The sequence below is a fragment of the Pongo pygmaeus genome, chromosome 3 (genome assembly GCF_028885625.2).
Source record: "Pongo pygmaeus isolate AG05252 chromosome 3, NHGRI_mPonPyg2-v2.0_pri, whole genome shotgun sequence".
Taxonomy (NCBI): domain Eukaryota; kingdom Metazoa; phylum Chordata; class Mammalia; order Primates; family Hominidae; genus Pongo; species Pongo pygmaeus.
Genome location: NC_072376.2, coordinates 112,081,306 through 112,102,744, shown reverse-complemented (window position 1 = coordinate 112,102,744; position 21,439 = coordinate 112,081,306). Strand labels below are relative to the sequence as shown.

The 21,439-nt window shown below is 35.0% G+C and overlaps 1 protein-coding gene across 3 annotated transcripts in view; it reads right to left on the bottom strand.

Annotated features, from left to right (window-relative positions):
* Positions 1–21,426, bottom strand: part of MTTP (microsomal triglyceride transfer protein) — a 59,398-nt gene extending 37,972 nt beyond the window's left edge. Inside the window, exons 1-3 of one of the 3 annotated variants that reach the window (XM_054485417.1) lie at positions 21,273–21,426; positions 3,621–3,808; positions 2,195–2,338 (exon numbers count right to left, since the gene is read on the bottom strand). In XM_054485417.1, coding sequence (XP_054341392.1) covers positions 2,195–2,338; positions 3,621–3,808; positions 21,273–21,414 — 474 coding nt within the window. In that variant the 5' untranslated portion in view covers positions 21,415–21,426. Of the gene's footprint in view, positions 1–2,194; positions 2,339–2,744; positions 2,838–3,620; positions 3,809–10,531; positions 10,679–21,272 lie in introns of those variants that run through there. The other 2 variants (XM_054485418.1, XM_054485419.1) reach the window with 2 other exon arrangements.
* Between the last annotated feature and the right edge of the window lie 13 nt (positions 21,427–21,439).

The following is a 21,439-nucleotide window of genomic DNA, read 5'->3' as shown; positions in this document are numbered from 1 at the left end:
TTGAACAGTGAGGGTACTGAGTCCTTTCATGTGTGTAGCAGAAGACTTTGTACTCAGCTGCTACCAAAGGAGCTATAAAATGATTGGTTGTCATTAAGATTATAAATGCAAATAATATCTATGAACTCAAGTGTCTTGCCACATTGGAAGCTCAGAGAAGAAAATAACAATATTTCATGTTGTTAACAAAGTTGAGCCATAAGAAAATCAAATAAGTCAACTGATCTCATGATGTAAATAAGGAACACTACAAGTCAACCAAAGAGGCAGGCATTTCTCCAAATACTTTCCAGCTGGAAGACAATTGACATAGAAGTTTGAGCGTAGACTCTATTTCAAATCCCAACTCCACCACCTGCCAGTTGTATGACCATAGGCAAATTTCCTAACTTTTCTTAACTTTGGTTCTTCATCTATCACAAGAGGTTGATAAGGCAGCCCTTACTGCTCAGGGCCATTACAAGAATAAAAGAGACAATTCGTGTAATGCCTTTAGTCAGCACCTAGCACACAGTAAGTGCTTAGTTTGTTTTAGCTATTATTAAGTAAACAATAAGTAAAACCTTTATCAAAGTTCAACTCAGTTGAGCCCCATATAATCTTATTTGTTTATCCTTTATTTTAGAAGTATCTATATTCAGTCTCCCCTATGAGCAAGGTGCTGAATAGACAGATACAACTCTGCCCATGAGAAACTTATTCTGAATGTGGAGAGCCAAGACATAAAAGGAGAGTGACAATACACTGTGATAAACGCTTTGATAGAAATAGGCCCAGGGGTTTGGAAAGATGTCGGAGAAGGCTTCATAAAATATTCAATGCAAGGCATAATTCTGGGTGCTTTGGGGAAGGAGGGAGTGGAAGGGCATGGAGGTGAGGGGAAGAGGCTGAAATACAAAGAGGAATTGGATTTTTTCTATCCAACACCCATAATCTAGCAATGAACACAAATGGCCAAAAAGAAAGTGATAAGGGTCATGAGTGAGCTGCAAAGTGCTAAGAGTATTCTAAAGAGTGATGGTTATTTCCAGCTGGCTGGAAGAGTGTGAACTTTATGACAGAAATGGCATGTGAGCAGTCAGAAACATGGCAAGTATTTTGACAAGTGGAGAAGGAAGAGAAAGCATTCTTGAAGATAGTGATTCATATTTGGTTGTAGGCGAGGTGAAAACACAAGATTTCTTCTTGTGAGTTCCTTTTTAGAACTTCATATAAAAATGTGCATCATGATTAGCAATATATATATATGAAATGTCCAAAGTATTTGTTTTCAAATACTTCAGTTGAAAATAAATAAAGTATTACTTTATCAGTATATAAAGATCAGTTTTTCTTTATTTTGAATTTAGAAAGTGAAATTTTAGAGATGTATGGAATTATAACTCTAATGTTCCCTTTCTGTTTTCCTGCTTTTGTTCCTAAAATTGAGCTCTCATCTTTAGACACATTTTTATGTATGTCAACACACTATCTGTAATTTTCATAAACACACATATGTAATGCCTAATAATCAACTTATCACAATTGTTTCTCAATTCCAAATTTATTAAGACCATTTTAATTCACTATAATCAAGCTATAAGTAATGCACACATAGAATTTTTAAAACAGATTTTCAAATGGATATTATAAAGTGTTCAATCATTATTTTAATATATAAAATGCTTTTCCATGTCATAGTTTTAAAATAATTTCTAAAGGCTTTAAAAAACTCTAGACTTGTCATACCCTTTTAAAAGCTTTAACCTTGTACTTTAGCCAGATATCGATAATCTCATAACAAATCAATATTACTAATCTAAGTTGGATCATTTCAGTCTCATAATTTGTCTCCTTTCCTGAATTCATCCAATCATGCTTTGATGACTTGCTTTGTTACATTATGTTTGTAATCCCTTATAATTTGATGAGAAATTTACCTTTTAATAATGCCTTTCATCAATAAATAAATACTTGATTCTACTATAAAGATTTCCAGAAAAATAGGAAACAAATTGGCTAGTAAATGTAAGGGAACCCAGGGCATTGATTTAGTTTGGAAACATTTAATTTACAATCTCTGTTCTTTAGTTCTTGAATAAATTCCATTTACCATAAAAGTAGTTACAATGTGATTACCTCAAAATAATATCTACTGAAGGGAAGAAAAATATGAAGTTGGAGAAAAAGTTGTGGAACCTAAACGCCCCTTTACCTTTCCATGGATTAGATGAAGGAGCATAGGTCTTTGCAGAGCTTCCAAGTTTTCCTTTCCCATGATTTTAGATGGACTTTTTCCTTTGAAGATGCTCTTCTCTCCTCTCTGCTGATTCACATTTTCAACATTTACATCCTTCATCTGGAGTAACAGAAAGAAACCTGTTAAAAAAACTTCCTGTGTCTGTCTTCATCAGAGTCTCTCTGAAAATAAAATGATAAAGAAACGGACAGAGTTGGCCACAATTTCTTCTGCCATTTTTCAGTTCATGATTTATAGGACCTTGCCACTCACTTTAAAAGAATGGACAAGGTATTTAAAAACTAGGTTTTTTAATAAGGCAAAAAATAGCAATACTTAAAGAATTCTGTGACTTTAGGCTTAAAATAACTGTGACTTGAATGTGGTTCTTTCCTATCATTGCCACTCTTCATTTGTTTTGTTTGGTTGCTGTCTGCCTGATCACTTCACTTTCTTTACCACTTGTTGGAAAGGACCCCTGCCCCATTCTACCTCATCTGTGTAAATACAAATAAAGTCTAATTACTGAATAAGGAGGAATATAATGTTTTCTGGAGAATAGTTTACTGTTGTATTGAGAAATGGCTCAGAGAGATGGATGATGATGCTTTGATCTAACCTGGAAAACACAAGAGCAATTAGAGACATCCAAAGAAGCAAATATCACTTGTAAATGTATTGCTATGACACCTCAATATAAAGGACACCAGCAACTACTTGTTCCAAGTACTTTGTCCTATGTGCCTGTTTCACACCAAGATGTAGAAGAATAACTGACTTTACTCAAGGAATCTATTATCTTTAGGTTATGGAGAAGCAAATAAGGGAATCACCATATATTACAATTGGAAAAGTCCCCAGAGACCATCTAATTTGACCTCCCTTCTCAACACATAAATCTAAACCATTTTAACTGACCAAACACTCTTATTCAGGGGAGTACTTGTTTCCTTCCTCAGGAAGAACATAGACTAGGTTTACTCTCTCTTCAGTAATTCCACCTGTTGTATCAAGGAATGCAGGAACCTCCTAACTGGATCTCCTCTTGAGTCAGAGTGGTCTAAATTGTTTTTCATACAACATGGATTATTGACCCTTCTCTCCCAGAATATTTTGAAAAGACTCTAGTATAATGTCCCTATTAATATGATCTATAGAATTGAACACCATATTGTGGTTGTTTACCAGTATATACCTTCTACTGTCTGTTTCAATAACTTGGAAAGATCAGTTCACTTTTCATCAGCAAAACCTTTAAATACATAGAACTGCTTGTTTTGGTGATAGATAAGAAACTAAATGGATGTATAACCAGGAACCCAATACAAGTGTTGCCCAATGGTACACTTCTCAAAAACTTCTGACATCTAATCTATGCATTTATCTGGTAGGAAATGCCCACCGTGATTTGGATCAATTGGTCATCATCACCATCAGGATTCCTCCATAGTAAGGCCACATCCACGTTGGAGGAAATGCGGTAGCCCATGCTGTCTTGCAGTTTTCCTTTGCCCCGATCAAGAAGAACTTCAGTGGAGTACGTGAGCTTGTACAGCCGGTCATTATTTAATGAGAGACCAGTTGTGTGACCTGCATAAAGATAATGACACATATCCAGTTTTCATTGTAAGGGAACATGCTGTCTCACCATCAGTGCATCTCTCTACCACAGTGGGGCTCAGGAAGCTTGGTAAATATTCGCTGATTGAAACAAGGTTCTACTTCATCTGCTGAAATCATTGACTTGAAAAACATAGATAAACAAACAAAAAACAAACAAATAAGCTCCCATTTCAGAGAAACTTAGTTTGTATTCCTAATGACTTATCAGATAGTGCCATGGTTGAACTATAGATATTTTGAGTTTTTTTTGTATAAATGCCATTGTATTTCTCTTAATTATATGAACATGATTTCAAGTAGAGGACCCACCAGGATTTGGTTTATAAATTTAATATGAGCCATTCATAATTAATGTATTATTTAAATGCAAGCAGATCAATGCCAAGGTAATTTTAGTGGTTAGAAGGAAGTTCTTTAATTTGGATATTTTTGATATTTAAGAAACATCTCTTCAGTGTAATTTACTCTATTAATGTAATTATCAAACTTTTAGTACAAAGGTACATTTCAGCATTGCACATATGTAACTTTAAATTAGATGTGCCCAAATAAAATAATGTTTTACTATATGAAATCTTAGTACAGGCTTAAAGTTGGCATGGGATAATTTAAAAAGATCAAATAGTATACAAATCTGTACTGTGAGCCAAGAAAACTGATGTATGAATGAGTTCACACAGTAGCCAATACAGTTTACCTAGCCCAAAGAAATGCCAAGGAGCAAGTCTTTCCCAGAGATGACTTAAAATGTATGGTCACATAAAGCTTTTTTCTTTTGTATATTTTCTATCTATGGCTCTCAGGAGATAGTTAAAAAAGACTTCAGTTTACCTTATTCCTCAATGCTAATGGGGTTGCATTGCCCAGTTTACTATAACACGCAACCATAATCTTTTTTTCTCTCAGGAAATATACATATGGGGAGAGTGACAGAAAAGGGGTTTGGGGTGACTAGACAAGAAGCAAAGCAGCTGAGAAAGGTGATAGCAAAAATTACTTTGCAATGCCAAAAAATTAAGAAAACCTCTGAAAAGGCCTTACCCACCTACACAGTAACAATCTGTTCACTGTCTCCTCTACCTACGACAGCACATACTTGCCCAGAGGAAATGGTGGTCAAAAATCCATCATCTGCATGTTATGGTATTAATTTATTTAATCCTCACAAAAATCTAATGAGGTAGGCACTATTATTAGTCCTTTATAGATGAAGAGACTGAGGGGACACAGAAACTATATAATTTACCTAAGGTCACTCAGGTAATTCATCATAGAGACATGAGTCTTTTTTTTTTTTTTTTTTTGAGACAGAGTGTCACTCTGTCAGCCAGGCTAGAGTGCAGTGGCACCATTTCAGTTCACTGCAACCTCCATCTCCCACGCTCAAGCAATTCTCCTGCCTCAGCCTCCTGAGTAGCTAGGAATACAGGCGTGTGCCACCATGCCCGGCTAATTTTTGTATTTTTAGTAGAGACGGGGTTTCACCATGTTAGCCAGGCTGGTCTTGAACTCCTCACCTCAGGTAATCCACCCACCTCGGCCTCCCAAAGTGATATAGATGTGAGCTACCACATCTGGCTGGAGATATGATTTTAATCCAGGCTGTCTGTCTCTAAAGATGATGCTCTTATCTATACTACATATCTCTAAAACTATAGGTTGAATTATTTTCCATTCCTAGGCAGTGAGCTAGAAATTTATTCATTCATTCAACTAGAATATAGTGAGTACCTGTTGAATAGTAACTACTTTTTAAGGCTCTGGGACTACACCAGTTAACAAGCAGAGAAAGGCAGAGAAAGTTTCTTCTTCTTTCTTTACTTTTTTTTTTTTTTTTTTGAGACAGGGTCCCACTCTGTCACCCAGGCTGGAGTGCAGTCGTGCGATCTCGGCTCACTGCAACCTTCATCTCCAGGCTCAAGTGATCCTCCCATCTCAGCCTTCTGAGTAGTTGGGACCACAGACTCACGCCACTAAGCCCAGTTAATTTTTGTATTTTTGTAGAGACAGGGTTTTGCCTTGTTGGCCAGGCTGGTCTTGAACTCCTGAGCTCAAGCAATCCACCCACCTCACCCTCCCAAAGTGCTGGGATTACAGGTGTGAGCCACCGCAACCGACCAGCAGACAAAGTTTCTACCTTTTGTAAATTTAATACCCTTTGTAAATTTTCTACCCTTTGTAAATGTAAATTGGAATTTACATTTAAATGCGATGGAGAAGGGCAATAGAAAAAATGAGTACATAAGCAAGTTACATAGTATGTTAGAAGTGCTCATAAAGAAAACTGAAGCAGGAAAGGGAATGGAGATGCTGAGAGAAAAACCTCTGTGGAAAGGTGACATTTTGGACAAAGGTTTTCGGTGAGCCACATGCATATCTGTGGGAAGGGCATCCCCTCCCCCAAGTCCTACCCTTTCTACCCCTTCCCCTCACAGAGGAAAGTAGTGCAAAGAAAGTGCAAAGGCCCTGAGGAGGGCTCCTGCAGGTGTAATGGAGGAAGAGCAGGGAGACCAAAGAGGCTGGAAATGAGTAAGTAAAAGACACAGTGAAGGAGATGAGGTCAAGGAGGTACCTATGGGTGGCAGGAAGATTTGGGGAGTTTGAGTGAGATGGGACGCTGCCATAGAATTTTGGGTAGTGAAGTCACATAATCTGTCGAAGCTTTAAAGAAAAGGGATGAGGATTTTCATAGGAATCAAGAAGAGCCAGGAGAAGGAAGCATGAAAGGATCTAAATGTGTATACACAAAACCAAGCTGTGTCCAAGCACCAAGTCAGGCAGAAGCTGAGGTGTGAGACACAGAAGGCAAAGAGAGTCAGGAAAAACCTTGAAGGGGATGAAGGCTGGGATTCCCTCTTATCTCTATCTCTTCTGCATTTTAACTGGGGACTCTATAGCGGGTTCAAATACTGGCTTTCTGGTCAGGAAAAATATTTCAGTCAGGCCTTCTTTTTATGACATCTATCAAATTCCACATAGGGTATAAAGGAAATACATGTTGTCTTATCTAATCCTCAGAGCAATTCTGAAAAGTAAGCATTGTGCGACAGCAGATAGAAGCTGACTCCAAGTTCAACCCAACATAGCAAATATAATGCAGATTTGATGTTTAAATTTACCAAAATCCAAGTTTTGTGGACTATATTAAGGTGTCTTCTGGTTAAAATAACTACGAAATATTTGTAGGAAGGTAACCTTTCCTAAATTCCAAAGCCTTCCAAACTATTATGTTATTCACTTGTTTTCTTACCTCTACTTTACTGGCCATATAATAAATCAATTTTTGACTATAAGTAGGAAATGTTAAAGCACAGAAAAGAATGGGCCCTTTATTCCTCCAAACTGTTTCCTACCTCTTTCAACAGGAGATAAAGCCTAAAATGGTTCAAATAAGGTGGACTGTGCTAGAGTGTCATCCTCTTATACTTTCCTTTTTGATAAGTATTTCTCTGTTTGTGTTTTGCAGAGATCTGGCAACACTGGGCATTGGGGCATGTCCCATTTATATTGTTGACCTAATTCCTTTTGTAGGATAGTGCTCTTCAGAGTATGTATAAGAATATTTTTTTATAACTGTTGTTAGATAAAACCAAAACAGAAATTAATATTAGCCAAAAAAGTCAGAATCTCTTTCATTTGCCCTTCAAGTGCATTTAGAATTTTTAAGTGACTTAAAAGCAACAAAACTGTGAGTTTTGAATCTTCAAGAAATATTTTTTAAATACTCCTTTGTCAGATTTATATGAGTACAATCACTGATAACTGGTTAGCCAAGAAGACAAAGCAGAGCTGAGTTATTGGTGAGGTTTGAAGAGACAAGCAGTGATGACGAGGGTGATAGGTAATGGCATTTATGATAACTGGTTAGCCAAGAAGACAAAGCAGAGCTGAGTTATTGGTGAGGTTTGAAGAGACAAGCAGTGATGACGAGGGTGATAGGTAATGGCATTTATGAACCCAACAGAAAACTAAAGGGTCAGAAGTTAAAAAAGAGGATGAAGGGTAAGAACAAAAAAGAACTGGAAGATGATTAATAAAAATTGACTAAAAAGTAAGGGTGGGGTGAGGGATTGAGAGAAAGCCTGGAAATGAAGGAAGTGTACAGGTTTAAAGGTGACAAAATTAAATAGAAGGTAAAAATACTATATAAGGAAAACACAGAGAAGGCGCTGAAAATAGTTCAACCCTGACCAAGTATAATCAAGAAAAAGTAGGGAAAACTTGAGTCTTTAGAAAGTTCACACAGCAAATCATATAGATGTGCTCTTTTATCCTAATCCTAATACCCTCTTCAGATTCCAATCTGCCATTCAATTTTCCTTTTTTTCTTCCTTCCTTCCTTCCTTTCTTTTTTTTTTTTTTTCTTTTGAAACAGAGTTTCGCTCTTGTTGCCCAGGCTGGAGTGCAATGGTGTGATCTCAGTTCACTGCAACCTCCACCTCCCAGTTTCAAGCGATTCTCCTGCCTCAGCCTCCTGAGTAGCTGGGATTACACGCATGCGCTACCACGCCTGGCTAATTTTGTGTTTTTAATAGAGATGGGGTTTCTCCATGTTGGTCAGGCTGGTCTCGAACTCCCAACCTCAGGTGATCTACCCACCTTGGCCTCTCAAAGTGCTGGGATCACAGGCATAAGCCACCACACCCAGCCTCAATTTTCTTTAGATTCTAACCTGCCCTCAACATCCACCCAGATCTGAGGATTTACCAAACAGTTGCATTGGTAATTTAGAGATGAGTTTTGAGGCAATGAGGCATGGGATCCCCAAATTTTAAATGGACTGATTTTAAGGTAAACTCTTCACAAGTTGTTTGCTAATTAATGTCAGTTGTTACAAGGGCAAAGAATCTATAATTAAATCATGGTACCATAATGCAAAAAGTTATTCCAGCTAAGTAAAGAAGCTCTCAAGTTGTACACTTTTAATTTATGATATCAGCATAAGCAACGTACCATGATGCTGATGAAGCTTAAGCTCTCTTGCCCAGGATCCTTCCAAAGACTCCAGAAGTGGACCCTAGCAATGTATCCACATGCCATATCTTTTTCAGTAACCTTTGCAACAGTAAGATATTTTTGTAATCTTTTCTCAAAAGTGGCCCCTAAATTATATATGTTTCAAGCTTTAAAAATCTAGATTTACTACTAAGCTTGTTTACAATAAACTGTAGCTACCTATAATATTCTAAACCACATTTTCTCATTTATGCCATTTCCCAATTATGCCATTGTCTAGTGTATATTTAAATCTTTTATAAGTATATTTGAAAACATGAGGTCACCCGATTTTCTAGTTTACAAAATGGGAAAACAGGAGAAGCTCATGATAAGTACCATGTCTCAATTATTTTTCTCAAAATACTTATGGTATTAGGTTTGATACTATGGTATTTAAATCACACATATTTTGACTACTCAACAGTTTATTTGGCAGATGAAATAGTAAGTTCTCTATATAACACTCTCAGTCAGATATAATTTATAAATCTTTTTCTCGTTAAAAAATTTCTTTTGTCCAAGTAAGAACTGTATGTTTAAATAGTAAATATTTAGAAATTGGTGAAAATATTTTCTTTCATTCAAGAACCTACAGTGTGATTTGCTGAGGTGAACTGGTTTAAATTTAGCCCTCTATTGCTCCAATAATGAAGATTAGGTTTTTTTCCTCATGTGGAAATTTTCTACGCAAAAAATCCTGAGGCAAACTTTACTTTAATATCAAAAGCCACATTTATCCCTAACAGGTTTTAGAAGTTTATAAGTGAATTGTTTTCTATCAATTACTTAGAGTACATGGTTTTAAAATTGGTCCCTATAATGCTAAGTTGTTATATCAATTGGTTTTTAACAGTGTGTCTTCCTAAGAAACTAAAAAGCGATCATTTTACATAATACAGCATTTGGAAAACCGATGTTTATAATCTAGCTGATCTGAAACATGATTCTATATTAATACACTTCACAACAGTTTTATGAAACCATTCCTCATAAAGTGTTTGTTTTTTCTCTTGCCTTTTCAATGGTATTAATTCATATGTATTTTTAAAATTAATTTCATCTTAAAATAGAAACTGTAAGCAGCAACATTATTTTTCCAAAGATAATGTCTTATTTCTTTAATCTATATCAGGAAATTTAATTTTCTTTAATTCACTATGAATTCTATCATTTTTTAATTGTAACAGAATTAAATACATGTTGTGCCATTTCATTCATAATTCTTTGGCAAATCAAATGCCTTTTTCATTGGGTCTAATTCTTCTTGAGGTCACATTGCTAAGCAACTAAAAGAAAATTTAAGAACTGGGTTTTTTTAAAAAATCCTCATTTACAATTCAAATGAAGGAGCTGCATTCAGCATGACCAACAGCAGCAGGTAACAATAGTGGGTATCTTTTTGCCTTCTTTTAAAAACAGACCATGAATGAGAAATTGAATCAAGAACACACTGGTCTGAAGAACTGAAACTAAAAGAAATATCTGTTTTCTTAACGTTCGTAGGGATTTGAATTTGGTTTTCATTTCAACTCAGCCATGCTTTCACAAACATTCCAAAGTTACATGGTTTTGAAGATAGTTTAGTTAGAAACTCTTTAACTATTCACTCACACAAACACACACACACGCACGTATCTGCCTCCAACTCCAAAGATGGAAATTAAAGTTTAGCAAAAGGCAACACAAACTTACCTTTAACAGATGCTGAATATGAGGAAATGAAGCAGAGAAAAAGCACAGCAAGAAGAATCATATTGACCAGCGAACCTCAACTGCATCCAGTGCCCAGCTAGGAGTCACTGAGAAGTGGACTCTTTCAATGGCAGCCAGTGAGGGAGTGACCCTCTTCAGAACCTGCAACAATCATGTTTATCTTTGGGGAAGGTCAGACTCCAAACTCCAAAATCAGGACCTAAGTTCACTGAAGGGCTCACTATTAATGATTAAACGTAGGTGGGCTGCAGTTTTCAGTCTCTCACTCTTTTTAATTTTTTTTCACCCAGTGAGGAAACTTTAAATGTTTTCACTTTTGAGAGCTAAACCAAACCAGTCTACCATCCTATAAATGCAGAAGTACTAAGGGGCATTCAAAGAAAAAAACTGGTGGTGATACTCCTTTCTGCTTAATACATAATCATCATTATGCCTGTAATAGAAACTGCCTATATTCACATTACGATACTATGTGGGAGGGTAGTAAGGATTCTCAAACTCAGCTAAACCTAACCAAATTTTAATATTTCTTGTATGGACATCTTTGAATTTTTATAATATTTGTATGCTATTATAAAAAATTAACACTGAATTTTAGGATTTAAATTTAAACTGTTAAGTCATACCACCACCAATCACTTCAAAATAATGTTAAAGTAGATAGAACTTTCATGAAACATAGATGATTGTCCTTATGTGTGAAACTGTATGAGGCTGGAGCAAATCAGCATTGTCTGTCGTTAGCACACTGGCAAGCCAATTGAGTATTTCATAGTAGACCTCTATTTGTGTCTGTGACAACACACATTTGTCTGAGTCCCCAAACAGGCTGGATGCAGTCCTGTCCTTTCTGAATCTCATTTCTAGGAAGAGATTAAGAGGGGGAATTCCAGATCTTAGTTCTTTTGCTACAGAATATTAATTAGAAAACTTCTGTAGCATTAAAGCAAATACCCTAGTATGGCTAAGGCCATACTAACTGAAGCAATCTTTGTCCCTGGAAACTCCCATGAGAGAGACCTGATATGAACAAAACCTACTAACCCTACTAGAGCACATAAAGCCTGCTAAACCTACTAAACCTATCAAAATGAGGTGACTTAAGCCGCCTGTGGGAATGTTTTGGCAAAGAATGGAAAAATGTGCTAGCAAAGGGCTATTTGAATGTATTTAAAAATATTTATGGCCATATTTTAGTATAAAAGGAATTACTAAATCTACCCTGGTCACTCTCAAAATCCTTTTCTCAAACCCTAACCTTGAGCTTAAATCTTCCAGACAATCTAGGTAAAAGATAGTAGACTTGATACGGACACAATGCAATTTAAAATGTAAAAATCTACAAAGTTAAGCATATTTCCTCTTGAATTATATCTTTATATGAAGATCGAAACATGAAAATTGTTCTTCTAGTGGGATTAGAATTTCATTTGCTATCACAAATTTTGTATAAAAAATATAGCTATAGTACCTAGCAAAAATAAATTGTTTGGTTGGAGAAACCCCCTTAAGTTATAAATACGAAGTTTTCCAGGAGTTAAACAGAAAAGTAGCTTTGTTAAAGAAATGTAAGTTTTTATGAAGAGTAGGGATTTTGAATACAAGGCAATGTGAAAGTGCTTTGTTACTTTCCATTTGAATAGATTTCTACAGTTTGCCACAATTTCTGTGATACATACATACATAGGGATATAAAATCATTATAGTCACTTGAACTTTACTTACGTATTTATTTAAATTAAAAGCTAGTTTGTATTGTATTTGATTGTATGAGAGCTGTCCTTATGTATTTTCATTTGAGGCTCACAGTTACAAGACCTTTAATGTTTGTGGTTAGACTATGTGGTGCATGATACGTGTCCTTCGGGTAAAGTACTACTCGTTGTCAAGTGTTTTCCAGAGTCCAACCAATAAAAGACATATCACTATTGCCTAACAAACTAAATTCTATTTCATTTGAGCATTTGATTTCCACTAGAAAGCTCCTATGGGTCACTGTTTTAAGTAGCGATTTCAACATAAGATGTTCAAATAAGGCTGCTTCTGCTGGTTATAAATAACATCATCCTTTTATAAAATATAAACATAACTTTTTTTCTTTTTACAAGGACATTTTAGAAAAGACTTCTTGAGATTGTTTCATTACAGATGACATAAGAATGCCAAAGCCTTTCCAAATTCAGCAAACTCTGTGTATCGAAGAAGTATTCTCTTCTGTTACTGTTGATCAAGCACAGCAAACACTGTGCAAGTATGTGAGCACTACCTCCTAAAACTCACCAGCTATTTTACATAACATGTGAAGCAGGGCAGAAGCAAAGCACAGTAAAAAAAACAAGAGCTGCCATCTATGGAACCATTACATACTTTGTTAATCACCTTACGTTTTTATAGTAATCCTTACAACAGTCATTTGACATATTAGAAAAATGAGTCTCAGATTAATTTACTGAAGTGATATTAGGACTACAGAAAAATAAACCTTGAAACCTAGACCCAAGTATAATTCTTTGCTTAAAAAAAATTACAGGTGGGAAGTGAGAAAAAAATTGATTTCTTACAGATGACATGCAATTGTTAATTGGGACTGTCTTTCCAATAAGTCATCACAATTTTGTATGAAAACTAACAGAGCCCTTGATTTTTGTGAATTTGTGGTTAGACATTCAGGCTGAATATACAGGGGTAAAACTGATCTATGATAGTTAGATCAAAATCAAATGATGCATTTCAAAACAATGCTATTGCAATGAAATTCCTTTGGTAGTACATGACACTGTGAAATATTTGCTATACTTCCATTTGCATTGATAAATAAGGAGACTATGAAATAAAGATGGATGATTAATTCCAAAGTACAGTTGTGTTTCTGTTGAGTGTCAGAGGTTGTCAGCAGTTACGTATTTTCTTAGATTAGAAGACAAATGAACTTCACCCCACTAAAGGTTGGAAGGAAATGTATTACCCTACTAGATATAGAAAGTCAGGATGTATGAAAGCTATGTGAAAAAACAGTCTGTTTATAACATTGAAACACTTTGTTCTTAGAAAGAAGCATGACATTAATGAAAAAAAAATTTAGAAGGACACTTTAAGTTATTCCTACATGGTCATAATAGTTTAAAATCTAAAAGTATTTCAAATCAATGAGGGAGTTAGCATTTTGAAAGAATCTTGAAAAAATTTCTTAAAAAAATTCTTAATGTGATGACTTTTTTTATTCCAAGGCAAAATTATATAGGAATACATACAATATTTTGAAACGTATTGTTTAAAAATTCTCTACAAGAAAATAAAGATTCATTGAATTCCTTATCAAAAGCAAACCTGGTTTGAAACACTGGGAATCTAAGACTCCAAAAAGAACATTCATTTTTCCAAAATAGAGTCATTAACCAAATTTTCTAGCCCCTATACATATATACACACATACAAATTTGACAACCAAAAAAATCCTTTGTATCATATCAGTTACCATAAAAGGATTCTAAATTATCTTTGACCACACAAAACTGAATTGCTAGCATTTAAAGGAGAGAATTGATGGAAACTCTTTTAGTAGACTACTGTAAATATAATAAGATTTTAATTTTGATAAGAATAAATTTATTGGACATTTAAAAAAAGAAATTTCAAAACCTAAAATAAAATAGTATCCAAGTATAAATGCAATTTTCCTTTTAAAGTATATACGATACAACAATTACATTTATGAACTAATTCTTAATATGTAGGTATAAAAATATGAATTTATTTGAAGTGGAACAAGAAGCCAATTGTTTTAAATAATTACCAAAATAAGAAAATAAAAAATGTTAAAGAGAGGTCAAGAGATATAGAGGATAGAGTGAGTGGTGCAAAGGCAATATTTGGGGAATATATTTGAAGAATTTCCAAGAACTATTGAAAGGCACTGTATCAGTTCTCCATAGCTACCATAACAAATTACCACAAAACTTAGTGGCTTAAAACAGCAGATTTATTGGCTTATACTCTTGGAGGTCAGAAGTCTAACACTGGTCTCACAGGGATAAAATGAAAGTATTGGCAGGTGTATCCCTTTCTGGAGGCTTTAGGGGAGAATTTGTTTCCTTACCTTTTCTAGCTTCTAGAAGCTACCTGCATTCCTTGACTTGTGGTCCCTTACTGCATTTACAAATCCAGCAAGAGTAAGCTGAATCCTTTTTACTTCATATCACTCTGACCATCTCTTCTGTCTCCCTCTTCCGTTTTATGAATCCTTGTGATTATACTGGGCCTGCCTCAATAATCCAGGATAATCTTTTTACCCTGAGGTCTGTGGATTGGTAACTTTAACTTCATCTACAACCTTAACTTAGAATATCACAGGTTCTGGAGATTAAGACATTTAACATCTTTGGGGAGCCATTATCTGCCTATCACAGATACCAATCCACAGATTCATGAGGCTTAATAAGTCCTAAGCAGGATAATTTTTAAAACACACATACACAAAAGTAGATACATCATAATTAAACTGCAGAATATCAAAGAGAGAGAGAAGATATTTAAAGGAACTAGATAGAGAGGACAGATTATTTTCTAGGAGAAAGAGAAGCAGACAACTACTAAATTATTAACAGTATCAATGAAAATTAGGAGACATTAGAATGTTGTTTTCAATGTGCTGAGAGAAAATACTTGTGAATTAAGTATTCTATATATATTCTGTAAAGATGTCTTTTAAGTATAAACTTGAAATAGAGATTTTCCAGAAAAATTAAAACTGAAAATTTACCAGTAAAGGACTCCTCCAAATGACATCTTTAAAAATCTGCTTCAATTAGAAAAAAATTGACCCCAGATAAAATCTGAGATGCAAGAAGGGATGAAGAGCAAAGAAAGTATGGTGGAGAAACATACTGGCTCTTAATAATAGTGTCTTGTGGAGTTGAGCATAAAGTGCACAAAAAAAAACATTAAAAATGGTGTCACAAGGAACTTTGTGGTATACTGAAAATTTGGATACTATGTTTGTTTAATGACAAAAATAGTTCAATAAATTATGGTGTATCGATTCAACAGAATTCCATGAAGCCATTTTAAAATAATACTATATAAGTGTGTATTTTGTATAGTTTGGTATATGTAAATATGTAAACATGTAAATATAGTATATTTACCATATCTTAGTAAGTAAAGGAAGCAGTCTGCGAAACAGCAGATGTAGATATGGTTTGAGATTTCTTGTTTAAACAATATACATACATATGAGCACAGAAAAAGGATTAGAACAATATTCACTGAACACCTTAATAATTATTATCTCTGAGAGACGGAATATAGTTTGTGATTGCATTTACTTTTTTTGCTGTTATATTTTCTCACATTGTATAATGTATATGTTACTTTAAAATAGGTTTATTGTTTATAACAGTTTTAGATTTACAGAAAAATTGATAAAATAATACAAAGATTTCCCATATAGCCTGCACAGTTACTTCTGCTAATAACTTACATTAGTGTAGTTGATTTCTTATTATTAATAAACCAATATTAATATATTATTAACTAAAATTCATACTTTATTTAGGTTACTTTTGTTTTTACCTAATTCTTTTTTTCTTTTCCAATCTCCCATCCAGGGTACATTACATTTAGTTCTCAAATATCTTTAGGCTCCTCTTGGCTGTAATAGCTCTGAGGAGAAATGGTCAGATACTTCGCAAGATACTCCTCTACTGAATTTTTGTGATATTTTGCTCATGATTTGACTGAGGTTGTAAGTTTGGAGGAGGAAGACCACAGAGGCAAAGTGCTATTCTCTTGATACCACATTACATCAGAGGTACATAATATCAACATGATTTATCTCTATTTACATTGACTTTGATCACCTGGCTCAGCAATGTTGTCAGATTTCTCCATTGTAAATTTAATTGTTTTTCTTCACCCTTTTTTTCATAGTGCACTCTTTGGAAGGAAATGCTATGTACATCCCACATTTATGGAGTGAGGAGTTATGTTCTTCCTCGAGGGTGGAGTAGCTACATAAATTATTTGAATTCCACATGGGAAATTTGTCTTTAATTTCCCACTGATTTATTTAATCACTATATCAATAAGGACTTGTGGATATTTAATTTATACTTTGGGTTAAGGTTGAATCCTTCTTTGTTGCTACAATTGTTCTATCTTTAGCCACTGGGAGTTCCTTCAGTTGGCCCCGTGTTCCTTTGACATACCCCATAAATGTGTTTTGTTTGGGTTCTGGTTTGGTTTTGGTTTTTAGCATCTCCTTATTATCTGGCACTGCAAGATGCTCCCAGCTCATCTCGTGCATTTTTATTCCAATCTTAGAATCAGTCATTTCTCCAAGAATCTCTGGTTTCCTTTATTGAAGAATTGTACTAGAAACCAAGATCTGGACACTAGGTGTGCTCATTTTTACAGCATCAAGTCTCTCAATCTATGAACACATATCTCTCCATTTATTTAGATCTTCTTTGACTTCTTTCATCAGAGTTTTGCAACTTCTTCATGTAGATTCTGCTCAAATTTTGTTAGATTTATACCTATTTCATTTTGGAGGGGTTGTTTCTTTTTAATTTCAAGTTCCAGTTCTGCACTGCTGCTATATAGGAAGGCAATTGACTTTTGCATGTTAACCTTATGTCATGTGACCTTACTATAATTGCTTATTAGTTTAGTGAGCGTCTTTTTTTGGTATATTTTTGGGGATTTTCTAGACAGACATTCAGTCATCTACAAATGGTTTTATTTCTTCCTTCCTTTTATTTTCTTTTCAAATCTTATTGCACTGGTTAGAACTTCCAGTACAATGGTGAATATATATGTGTGCTTTCTATATTTCTTATTATTGTCTGAGTTCTGTTATTCATCTTCAAATATTCATTTTTGAATCATTTTCATTTTTATGTGGTTCTTTAATATTTTCTATTATTTAAAACTTGCTCTCTGTTTTGAAATATTCCATTATAGTTTTCATCCACTTTTTTTTTTGTTTCATATTCTCTTTTCTATTATAGCAAATTTAAATGAAATTCAACCATGATCCTTTTCTGTGGTATATTTTTAGGCTAATTAAGTTATTCTGTATTTTTAAGAGGGAGGATTGGGTAGAATATCTTTTCCAGTTTCATGGCTCTAGAGGTTCCTTTTCTAATATTTCATAAAATGACACACATGTGACTTTATATTTTCTGAGATCTGTCTCCTCTCTACTCTCCCACTTTTATCTGCATCTGCTTTTTTGTTGGCCTCTACTGTCTCTGTTCTGTTCAATTTGGATTCTACTTTCAGCAGTTTCTCCCTAGTGTTGGGCTATGTTCAAGAACGGAGCTCCAGTTTGTTGGTTTCGAGAATTTACAGGCCTCACATCCCTCCAGCAGCTTCAGACCCTCCTGCTCATTCCTTTACACTTAGCTGAGCTTAGAGTCTGCTGAACAACCTGCCAGTTTTGACGCCGACCTCACATTGGCTTCCTCTGTTTTTTAGTGATTATTTGTTGGCAGTTTTGGGGCCTTCTCATTCTGAGGGTCTTCAGATGATCTGTTGTTTTCCCACCATTCCCTCCTACACAGTTGCTGACATTAAGTTGGGTTTGCTCCTTCCTGTTCATATTTTGAGGTTTTAGGGATTCCTTTTCACCTAGTTATGTTATAGCTATCTTCTGGGATTTTGTTATTTTCTATCCTAGATGCTTTACCTGTTTTTATGAGGAGATTCAGGAAGTTCTACACTGCCTGTCTAATCACCTTCCCAGAGTCTTCAATATTCATATATTACTTGGGAGGATACGAGTAATATGTATGTATAAGTATGTAAATGTACAAATACATTTTAAAGTTTTTTTTTCTGTATTTTTGGCGTCAGTCGAAATGCAGGTTGAAATGATTATAGATGAGTGGTCGATTCTTCCTTGTAGCTACCTTTCAAGTCATGTTTAAAAATGGGTTTCTTTTTGGCTTTCCTAGCCTGAAATTAAAGTACTCACAAGTGTTATTCTATTTCCACATCTCCTTACTTCCAACTTGCTGAAGAGTATCGTTAAGACTTAGAATTAAACTTAAAATAATGGAATTTGTAATGATTGCCCAATGTTTTGAAATCAAACTTATGGAGGGGTTCATAATCATAGTTATTACTGTATTTTTATGTCCTAAAGTTCTAGTTCTGTCTGTAGCCTCCTTCTTATTCTACAAACTAGGGCCCAATTTAACAAACTGGTTGCCAACTGTCTGTATATAGCCCACAGACATATTTTATTTAGTCTGCTCAGTATTTTAAAACAAACAAAATAGCTGCCAACACTTTAAAATCAGATTTCATATTTACGGCTGTTCTTAAAAAAATGAGATCTGGTGCCATTAGGCCCATATTCTCTCCTGGAACTTGTACCCTGATTAAAGAGGAAATGCACTCTCGGGTTTGTGATACTTTCCTTCTAGACGCTTCTCTCATTTGCTACCTTCCAGTCCCCATAGATACTATGCATTTGTAACCCATGGAGTAGTATCTCTTTGAGTACAACCTCTTATATTGGCTTAAACTACAAGTATGTGCTCATTCTTTTTAAAATCTGTTTCTACTCAGATGTCCTGCAGACTCCCCAGAATCCACATATTTTAAAACAAAACTATTTTTTCAAAACTTATTTTTCTTTTCTTTCTTTTTTTTGAGACGGAGTATCATTCTGTCACCCAGCCTGGAGTGCAGTGGCACGATCTCGCCTCACTGCAAGCTCCGCCTCCCGGGTTCACGCCATTCTCCTGCCTCAGCCTCCGGAGTAGCTGGGACTACAGGCGCCTGCCACCACGCGCGGCTAATTTTTTGTATTTTTAGTAGAGACGGGGTTTCACCATTTTAGCCAGGATGGTCTTGATCTCCTGACCTCGTGATCCGCCAGCCTAGGCCTCCCAAAGTGCTGGGATTACAGGCGTGAGCCACCACGCCCGGCCTCAAAACCTATTTTTCTTCCAGTATTCCCTAAATGACCCGGTTAATGTTATTGTATTCCTACAGTTGTCCAAGTTAGAGAAGCCCTTAGGGTTATTATCTCCTCCTCCTTCCTCCTTCTATCCACAGCTTTTCAGTCATGTTCAAAACTGTGACACGCTTAGGTCTGCTTTCACTGTTCCCAATATCTTAAACTTCTTTACTTTTCTGACACCTGTACAACTCCTACTTACTTTCCAAGATGAAACAAAAGTATTTAATCACCAAAAATATGTCCTCTGCCTCAAGGAGCATTTAGTTGCTTCTTTCAAAGTACAAGCATCTCAAGTACATGTTGTATGGTATTTATTTACTGCTGGCTCCCCTATTAGATTATAAGGATTCCTTAAGCACAGAGAGCATGATTTTGTCATTTCTGTATCACCAATACTAAGACAAAACGCACAGAACTCGATATATGTGTCAAATAAATAAATACATAAATTTTACAAATCAATGAAAATATTGTTTCACATGATTTCACCTCCTTAAACTTTCTATATGTTTCAATTTTTTATTAAATTGACTTTTGCTGGTGCTCTTTTGGTGCTTACTTTGGATTAATAATAGAATCATTTTAAATTTTGCCCCAAATGACTACAAAGTTAAATGTCTATGTTAAAAGAAAATTTATTGACTTCATTATTAGAATATGAAGTTTTTTTTTTTGCTTTAAAACTTTGTTTAAAATATCTAAGGATGCCAGGTATTAAATCTGAAAAAACTGTACAATTATTTATAAAACAGATCCCATAGGAGCAACTGAACAGCTGTGGAAAGATTTGGCACATCACTTTGCCAGCCTGAATTTAATGACCTACATGTGAAGGGCTACATATCCAATTACTAATCCTCCCTCAGCTACTCTTTGCCCTCATATGGAGGCAGCTGAAAAAAGATGCCCTACTAACAGATCAGAAGTGGATCCAGACTTTTTTGCTAGTGCTCAGTTAACAAAGATCTTTTAGGTTTGAGATGAGGAAGAAACAGAAGAGGGACTCACAAGAGTGTTATAGCTGACACAGTGTTTCAAGTAAAATTTAAGGGCTTATGGCAAGAGTGACTTTAGTTTTGTAACTAAAGTCAAAGAAATTTCGGCTCTTTTAGAGAACCTCAAATTCTGGATTTAATTTTCTATTCACTGAAGCCTTTAAACATCTTCAAATATCTTCAAGCATCAAGGATAATTTACTTCAAAATTCTTTCCATATGAGAAGCTAGTCTTCTATTCAAGATGCAAACCTCATTCTTATCTTCAAATTCTGCAATAATCACCTATTAGAAGTAGAGGAGAAAAAAACTAAATAGAAAACGACAATCTACGGGATTGTATTTCATTTCTCTCTCAGTTGACACGGTCTATATATAGCAAAAAGATTATATAAGGTCAAGTATTATAAACAATGAAATGTCATCTGATGTTTTGCAAAACAGCATAGGAAAAATAGCTCAAGGAATGAATAAAGAGTAAAGCTATGGCTGTTTTACTTCAGCCATAAAAAGGCCTTACAGATTCTAAATTTAAATGCATTTTATTGTGAATCTGACTCACTTTTTGAATTTAATTTTCCACTTGAGTTATGTAAAATCATGTGATATGGTAATTTTCTGTATAAATTAAAAATAATACAGGCAAGAGATGATTTTCTCTCATTTTCAACACAGAAAAATTAGGAGCCTTTCTTCGTTGTTTTTCATTTTTAACAGTGGGACTATCTTAATTCCTTCATCCAGTACTCACAAGAATATATGAATGAATACACGTCTGCAGGTACACACTTAATTCTTGAACGGGAAAAAACAGACATCACTGTAACTACCTCCCACTCCCAAAACCCTAACTCCAGACCCCGCCCCGCATAAACCCCTCCCCTTTCTTCCATTGCGGGTTCGAAATGGGCGCAGTTC